The sequence below is a fragment of the Monodelphis domestica genome, chromosome 2 (genome assembly GCF_027887165.1).
Source record: "Monodelphis domestica isolate mMonDom1 chromosome 2, mMonDom1.pri, whole genome shotgun sequence".
NCBI lineage: Eukaryota > Metazoa > Chordata > Mammalia > Didelphimorphia > Didelphidae > Monodelphis > Monodelphis domestica.
In genome coordinates, this window is record NC_077228.1 from 375912242 (window position 1) to 375921591 (window position 9350).

Sequence of the window (9350 nt, forward strand, 5' to 3'; positions counted from 1 at the left end):
TTTCAAACCTTATGGGATGCAGACAAAGCAGTACTTAGAGGAAAATTCATATCCATGAGTGCATATATTAACAAATTAGGGAGGGCAGAGATCAATGAATTGGAAATGCAAATCAAAAAACTTGAGAACGAACAAATTAAAAACCCCCAGAAGAAAACCAAACTAGAGATCCTAAAAATTAAGGGAGAAATTAATAAAATTGAAAGTGACAGAACTAGTAAACTAATAAACAACACTAGAAGCTGGTACTTTGAAAAAACAGACAAAATAGACAAAGTACTGGCCAATCTAATTTAAAAAAGGAAAGAAGAAAGGCAAATTAACAGCATCAAGGATGAAAAGGGGGACCTCACTTCCAATGAAGAGGAAATTAAGGCAATCATTAAAACTACTTTTAAAAACATTAAAAACTACTTTGCCCAACTATATGGCAATAAATATACCAAATTAGGTGATATGAATGAATATTTACAAAAATATAAATTGCCTAGACTAACAGAAGAAGAAATAGATTTCTTAAATAATCCCATATCAGAAAAAGAAATCCAATAGGCCATCAAAGAACTTCCTAAAAAAAATCCCCAGGGCCTGATGGATTCACCAGTGAATTCTATAAAACATTCAAAGGCTAACCCCAATACTATACAAACTATTTGACATAATAAGCAAAGAGGGAGTTCTACCAAATTCCTTTCATGACACAAACATGGTACTGATTCCAAAGCCAGGCAGGCCAAAAACAGAGAAAGAAAATTATAGACCAATCTCCCTAATGAATATAGATGCAAAACTCTTAAATAGGATACTAGCAAAAAGACTCCAGCAAGTGATCAGAAGAGTCATTCACCATGATCAAGTAGGATTTATACCAGGGATGCAGGGCTGGTTCAATATTAGGAAAAGAATCCACATAATTGACCACATCAACAAGCAAACCAACAAAAATCACATGATTATTTCAATAGACGCAGAAAAAGCCTTTAATAAAATACAACACCCATTCCTATTAAAAACACTAGAAAGCATAGCAATAGAAGGGTCTTTCTTAAAAATAATAAACAGTATATATCTAAAACCATCAACTAATATAATCTGCAATGGGGATAAACTAGATGCATTCCCATTAAGATCAGGAGTGAAACAAGGATGCCCATTATCACCTCTACTATTTGACATTGTACTAGAAACACTAGCAGTAGCAATTAGAGAAGAAAAAGAAATTGAAGGCATTAAAATAGGCAAGGAGGAGACCAAGTTATCACTCTTTGTGGATGACATGATGGTCTACTTAAAGAATCCTAGAGATTCAACCAAAAAGCTAATCGAAATAATCAACAACTTTAGCAAAGTTGCAGGATACAAAATAAACCCACATAAGTCATCAGCATTTCTATATAATTCCAACACAGCTCAGCAGTAAGAACTAGAAAGAGAAATCCCATTCAAAATCACCTTAGACAAAATAAAATACTTAGGAATTTATCTCCCGAGACAAACACAGGAACTATATGAACACAACTACAAAACACTCTCCACACAACTAAAACTAGACTTGAACAATTGGAAAAACATTAACTGCTCATGGGTAGGACGAGCCAATATAATAAAAATGACCATCCTACCCAAACTCATTTATCTATTTAGTGCCATACCCATTGAACTTCCAAAAAAATTTTTTTACTGATTTAGAAAAAACCATAACAAAGTTCATTTGGAAGAACAAAGGATCAAGGATATCCAGGGAAACAATGAAAAAAAATACAAAGGAAGGGGGTCTTGCAGTCCCAGATCTCAGACTATATTATAAAGCAGCGGTCAGAGAACCCAGCTTTTGGGACAAAAATACACTATTTCATAAAAATTGCTGGGAAAATTGGAGGATAGTGTAGGAAAGATTAGGTTTAGATCAACACCTCACACCCTACACCAAGATAAATTCAAAATGGGTGAATGACTTGAACATAAAGAAGGAAACTATAAGAAAATTAGGTGAACACAGAATAGTATACATGTCAGACCTTTGGGAAGGGAAAGATTTTAAAACTAAGCAAGACTTAGAAAGAGTCACAAAATGCAAAATAAATAATTTTGACTACATCAAATTAAAAAGTTTTTGTACAAACAAAACCAATGTAACTAAAATCAAAAGGAAAGCAACAAATTCGGAAGCAATCTTCTTAAAAACCTCTGACAAAGGTTTAATCACTCAAATTTACAAAGAGCTAAATCAATTGTACAAAAACTCAAGCCATTCTCCAATTGATAAATGGGCAAGGGACAGGAACAGGCAGTTCTCAGCCAAATAAATCAAAACTATTAATAAACACATGAAAAAGTGCTCTACATCTCTTATAATCAGAGAGATGCAAATCAAAACAACTCTGAGATATCACCTCACACCTAGCAGATTGGCTAACATAACAGCTATGGAAAGTAATGAATGCTGGAGGGGATGCGGCAAAGTAGGGACACTAATTCATTGCTGGTGGAGTTGTGAATTGATCCAACCATTCTGGAGGGCAATTTGGAACTATGCCCAAAGGGCAATAAAAGACTGTCTGCCCTTTGATCCAGCCATAGCACTGCTGGGTTTGTACCCCAAAGAGATAATAAGGAAAAAGACCTGTTCAAGAATATTCATAGCTGCACTCTTTGTGGTGGCCAAAAATTGGAAAATGAGGGGATGCTCTTCAATTGGGGAATGGCTGAACAAATTGTGGTATATGTTGGTGATGGAATACTATTGTGCTCAAAGGAATAATAAAGTAGAGGAATTCCATGGAGACTGGAACAACCTCCAGGAAGTAATGCAGAGTGAAAGAAGCAGAACCAGGAAATCATTATACACAAAGACTGATACACTGTGGTACAATAGAAGGTAATGGACTTCTCCATTAGGATCAATGCAATGTCCCTGAACAATCTGCAGGGATCTAAAAAACACTATCCACAAGCAGAGGATAAACTGTGAGAGTAAAAACACCAAAGAAAAGCAACTGCTTCACTACAGGGGTTGAGGGGATATGACTGAGGAGAGACTCTAAATGAACACTCTAATGCAAATACCAACAACATGGAAATGGGTTCGAATCAAGAACACATGTGATACCCAGTGGAATCATGCGTCGGCTACGGGAGAGGTGGGGGGGGGGGGTAAAGAAAATGATCTTTGTTTCCATCAAATAAAGTTTGGAAATGACCAAATAAAATAATGTTAAAAAAAACTTAACATAAATAACTGCCTATTTCCTAAGAAAATAGGTATATAATGAGAAATATGTATATTCTGGAATAGCAAATGGGGATATTTGTGTTGATTATGTATATTCATTCAAAGGTTTTGTTTTCTTTTCAATAAGGGAGATGAAAAGGAAAGAAAATAGATTTTTGTTCAATAAAAAAGTAATTGAATATAAAATTGAATAAACTAATGTTGAATAAGAAAGAAAAATTGTAATCAAACTATGAAGGGCTTTTAAATGCATATAGGAGAGTTGGTATTTTATTCTAGAGTCCATAGGGAGCCACTGGAGTTTTTTAAACAGAGAGGAAGCATGTTTAGATCTATGTTTTAGGAAAATCCCTTTGGCAGCTATGTGGAGAATAGATTTAAAAAAAAAGAAGAAAGAAAGGAATGAGGTAGAGAACCCAATGAGGAAACCGTTGCAGGAGTCAGGGTAATCTATGATGAAGGGTAGCAGTTAAAAGTTGAAAGAAGGATGCAAGAGATGTTGCAGAATTAGAATCATGGAAGGATAAAATGGGGGTTATAAATATAGGTGAAAGGTAATGCAATATGATTTTTGAAGGATGGTGTCACCCTCCACAGAAATAGAAAGTTTAAAAGAAGGATGAGTTTAATGGGAAACATAAGGAGTTTTGAAGATAGTAAACTTGAGATACATAGAGAAAACCCAGTGGATAATGTCCAATAGGCCATTTTGCTGTACAACTAGGCAAAGGCTGGATACATAGTTCTGGAGTTACCAGATCTGATCCAGGGTACAGACCATATCTCTGATACTTCCTACTTGTATGATTCCTATAAGTCACTAAATTACTCAGATCTTCAATTTCTCATCTATAAAATGGAGATAAATAAAATTTGTATTATCTTACTCAAAGGGTCATTGTAAAGCTAATAGGAAACAATGAAAGAAAATAATTTTACAAACTTTAAGGTTATGCAAATAGTATGTTATTATAAATTACTAAATTTGTTTCTACTCCAGATACATTTCTTTTTTCCTAATTATTAGTTTTATTTTTGCTTTTGCTTAGTTTGAGATCATGATTGCTAACTCTTGCCTTTTTCCCTTTATTTTATTTTATTTTTGTCATGCAAAACATTTCCATATTGGTCCTAGTTATAAGAGTAAACTCATACATAACTAAAACCCCAAAGCAAAACCCTAAATATACCAATGTGAAAGGCATCTAGTTCTTTCTCTAGAAGGTGGACAGCATTCCCAGTCATAAGTATTTCAGGATTGTCCCAGATCATTGCATTGCTGAGAGGAGCCAAGTTTTCACAGATAATAATCCAGATATATTTCTTTTGAATGCCTAAAACTATTCAACTTTGGTTATATGGCCCCTGCCTGCTATTGTTTTTTCCCCCCAACAAGTATATTCCTAGATACCAGATCTTAAGTCATATTAGGGCAAAATCCTGGCTGTATCCCATCTGTACATTCCTGTTTTCCCAAGATTGTTTGGCATCATCAGGGGAAGAGGGGCAGATGTCCAGAGGTAAATCTTTTATTAGGCAAGGAAAGAACATATGTGAGAGAAATGGGCACCATTTATTCAGGTGTTAAATACATTGTTAGTAGCACATTTCTGTTGACTAGATAAAGCCCCCTTGGTTTGGCCTATCTAAAACCATCTTTGTCCAGCTGACTAATGCCAAGCCCCATCTGTCCACTTTCTCTGCTCTCTCTCCAACAGAATTTCAAGAAATAAAATAACCCAAAACTGGCCCCAGAAAAAGATATAAACATTAAATAAAGAGTGGTCCCTCCTTTCATGGTCTTTCTTTTTTAACCTTACCTTGTGTCTTAGAATCAATACTGTGTATTGGTTCCAAGGCAGTAGAGCAGAAAGGGCTGGGCAATGGGAGTTAAGTGACTTGCCCAGGGTCACACAGCTAGGGAGTGTCTGAGGCCAGATTTGAGCCTCCTACCTCTAGGTCTTGCTCTCAATCCACTGAGCCACCAAGCTGCCCCCCTTTCATGGTTTTAAAATGATTATACTCTGAATTGTCACTATCTCTGCCCTGGCCAATAGATGAAAGGTGGCTCTTCCTGCCCTTTTTTAGAATTCCATGAGATTTAAGGATTCTTCAGATTGTCAAGTGGTCCTTTTTCAACCTTTGTGTAATCATAAAGCACCTGCTTTAAAAATGAAGGCACTTCACCTTCATTTCAATCATTCATTCATTCATTCATTCAACACTTAACTGAACCTCCACTATAGGAAAAGCAGCAGTTTGAAAAATAGGAAGTGAAAGCCCAGCGTCCCTCACAAATCTAAAAGTCATTCATTCAACAAATATTTCCTGAGCATGTACTCAGCACAAGGCATTGTGGTCCTAGAAGTCCAAAGAGTTAGCAAGGCTTGGGAGAAGCAGCATTTGTTATGGCAAGTCAGAGAGAACAGCATCCACAATCTTAGATGTTAGGGGAAGGATCTGAGAGAAGCATAGAAGGTCAGAAAGCCACACCTGTAACCCATCCATTCTGAGCCAGGGACTTTTTTTTTTTTTAAGTTAAGGGTGCCAGGGCCTAATCAAACGTTTGACTTTCCTGGAACTCCCTGGACCTGAGAGTTAGGGGAGAGGCATTCTTCTTCTGCCCCAACATCTGTAAGCTTTTTCCAGCGCCTCCCATTCCTCTAGTCCTCCACCAACAACAGGAGTCAAGTGAGGACAGCACCCGTCTAGAGCCTATGGAGGGAATCTGGGGTGATGACTCCTCAGGAGAGGCAGAACGGTTCCCAGTCAGTGCCCTCAGCAGGAAGTCTGATTGGTTACACAAGTCCTGAACGCTCGGACCCAGATACCCCACGTACTTTCAGGGACAAAGATGGGAGAAACTTCCTATATTGCCCGACCCATTTTTGCCCCTTTTTCTGTTAAAGGAATGCAAGGAGGAGACTAAGGAAGGAAGAAGAATTAGGGGATAGGACGAGGAACGATGGAAGAGAGAAATAATAAGAAATGTGAAGGGAGAAGAGAAAAGGAGAGGGGGGAAGGAGAAGTAGGAAAGAGGGAGAAATAGGGTAAAGAATAGGAAGAGTGGAGGGAAGGTGACTGGAAGAGGGGAAGAGAGAGGAAGTGGGGGAGGGGAGGAAAGAAAAGGCCAAAAAGGGGCAGGTCCCTCTTTCTTTTTTCTCTCCCCCTTCCCCAAGAGAAAGGGATAAATTAAGAGGCAAAGGAGAAAGGGCTACAACGGGAAAGAAGGTCTTGGTGCCAAGGTAGGAGCCATCTCACCACCCCAGCTACCTGCCAAAGTGTCCAACTCCGTCGAAGATCAGCTCGAAGTTGTGCGAACTCATCTTGCCCCGGTGCCGGCTCCAAGAGAGTGAGTGACCCAAAGACAAGCAGCCTGGAGCGCGCTGGTCAGCCGCCTTCCCTCCTTATCCCGCCCAGCCCAGCCCAGCCCAGCCTAGGGCGTCTCCCTAAGAGACCACCCCCCCGAACCTCCAGCCCAGCTCGGAGCATAAGCCCTTGGGCGTGCAGACATGGTGACAGGCTGGCACCCCAGTCTGCTCGTCACTCTCTGTGATCGCACCCACCCCACCCCCCTCCACCGGGTGCCGGGAGCCCTTGATCTCAGTTCCTGATTTTTCTCTTCCGAAGTTTGGCAAAGGACTTCGGGGGGGGGGGGGTGAGGTAGGAGGGGCGGAGGGAGGGGGAAGAGGAGGAGGGTGTTACTTTATCATCCTTTTGCACCTGGGAAGCCTGGGTTGGGCAAGCTGGCTTGGGGCGAGGACTGTACTACTGTACTTCTGGCTGCCGCCCCCGATTACCCAACTAACTGTCCTTTGTTTCCCTCTTGCCTTGCATTTTTTTGTGGTCTCCCTAATATTCTCTTTAGCGCCTCGCCTCTCTCTGCCTCCCGCTGCTGCACCCCCTATCCACCCTCCCCTATCCCACTCCACTGACCAGCAACTAGGTGGTGCCCTAGATATAATACTGGACTTGAGTTCAAATCAGCCTAAGCCTTGTGACGATGGGCATTCATTTAACCTCCCCTAGCCTCATCAATAAAATGGGAATATTAAGAAAGCTATCTTCCAGGGTTGTCGGCAGGGTCAGCTGAAATAATTTTTGTAAAGGGCTTGCAAACTTCCAGTGATTTGCAAGAAAAAGAAAGGTGTGGGGTTTTCCTTAATGGACTTCCCTGACCAGCAGGGTCCCACAAGGGAAGGGGCTCACCTTTGTGATGGGACCCGAGGAGAGGTAGGAACCGAGAACCAGGGTGGAAATGAAAGACACCGACAAATCAGTGATTGGATAGGGCAGGCAACCCCTATGATTTTCCTTAAGGTGGAAAATGAGGATAATGGAATACAAGGTGGTTGAGGAGATTAAGATAGAGAATGCAGGCCGAGATGGTCACAGCCTCGGGGAAGGAAAGGACTTGGAGGAGAAAGAGAGAGAGAAGAGGTAATCCTATCTAGGTAAAGAACCTTCCTAAAAAGAGAAAATTCCAGGGGTTGCCTTGCTTTTATTGATGAGGAGGCAGAGGAATGCCTCTAATCATGTAAACAATCACATATCTTAGACAATCATGATTGGGTGGTACAATGGAGGGAACACCTTTTGGGCGTGTAGGACATAACCACGCTTTCCCGAGCAAGTCTCCGAACATGTTAATGGACTTGTGTTGGGCAATAGGTCTCGTGATCAGGTCAAGGTTACCTTCACAAAGCTTATCGGTAAAGCCTCATGCTTGGAGACACAGTAGTAATACAGTCATCTATATTTCATAGATGTGAATATGCTTGGGATGCTACATATCCCCCCCCCCTTTTTTTTAAAGGTGATTAATATAGAAATGTGACTAAGATCAAAAATATAAAAATCATGTAGCATCACCAATTGATGCTTCAAGTGATTAAAAATAGATATTCAATATATTTTGCCAAAGCCTTGGCTGAAAAAAGTAATTGTGATTATCAACAATAATAAAATCTTCCTCTTTGCTCATAAAGATTATTGAAAAGATAAAATGTGTTCTTAATACTAAACAATCAAAATCAAAGATAAAAATTTTCATAAATGATTGAAAATAATGACAAAAGTATTAAAAAAGTTTTCACTCTGATTATCCTGAATTATTGAGGTAGTAGTCCCATAGAACATAGGATAGGTGCATTAGATTATCACCCACACACAGTTAGGATTACAAGAAGTTGCCAGAGCTTTTGTAGCAAGATAAAAGATGACTGTATCTGGATATGAAGGGGAATTTCCTTTTTCTCCCTTGTACTGATTATGCATTTTAGGGATATACCCGCCTAGATGCCTGCCACATGGCAATATGGTTGGACTTTGATACCTGAGCCACCTGTAAATGAGGGTGTCAAGCACCGTGTCCCAGCACCTCCAACCTCAGCAGCCCACATATATCCATCTTTTATGGAATATATGCCTATGTGTGTGTGGCTTTGGCTGTCTGGCCCATTGAGGTGTCCTTTGCATTCCCTTTTTATGCAATCAGTGATGGTTTCCCAGGATAGTCACCTGTAACTTTAACAATTGCTGTCACATTCTTGTAATCTGATGCTGTTGGGTACATATTAAGAGAAACATTTGCACCTTCATTGCTCAGGATTGGAGTGTTAAAAGTACTTGAAATATTTTTCAAAATATAAGAGAAAAATGAAAACAACATAGTATAATCAAAATATTCAGAGAAAATAGTGAGAGCATCAAATCAAAATTGCTCAATAGGATTAAAATGATATAAAAATGTTCTTAAAAATACTTTCTGTCTTATCCCCTTTTTTTTTATATAGTATACCAAAGATATTAGCATCTTTTACATTTTTCAAACAGTAGTGCAAACATTAATACAAATATCAATTTTGCCATAAATATAACATTTTGATTTGTTGAAGACATAACAAAAATGAAGCTAATGAAATGATTTTGTACATTCTGGCTGCATATTTCTTATATGAGCCTTATTTGAATCTCTGCTATAAATGAATTAATCAATATAATAACCAAGAATAACATAACCAATGTTTGCAAAATTCATTCCACCAAACCAATGTTTGGAGTGATAGAAGCTTGAGTTGCTTTCTATGTAGAAGCAATTTCTACAGTTACTTGATCA

The 9350-nt window shown here is 39.0% G+C and overlaps 1 protein-coding gene across 1 annotated transcript in view; it reads right to left on the reverse strand.

Moving 5' to 3' along the window:
* SLC22A16 (solute carrier family 22 member 16) overlaps positions 1-6777 on the reverse strand; it is a 63915-nt gene extending 57138 nt beyond the window's left edge. Inside the window, exon 1 of the mRNA XM_056818670.1 lies at positions 6506-6777. Coding sequence (XP_056674648.1) covers positions 6506-6558 — 53 coding nt within the window. The 5' untranslated portion in view covers positions 6559-6777. The remainder of the gene's footprint in view (positions 1-6505) is intronic.
* Between the last annotated feature and the right edge of the window lie 2573 nt (positions 6778-9350).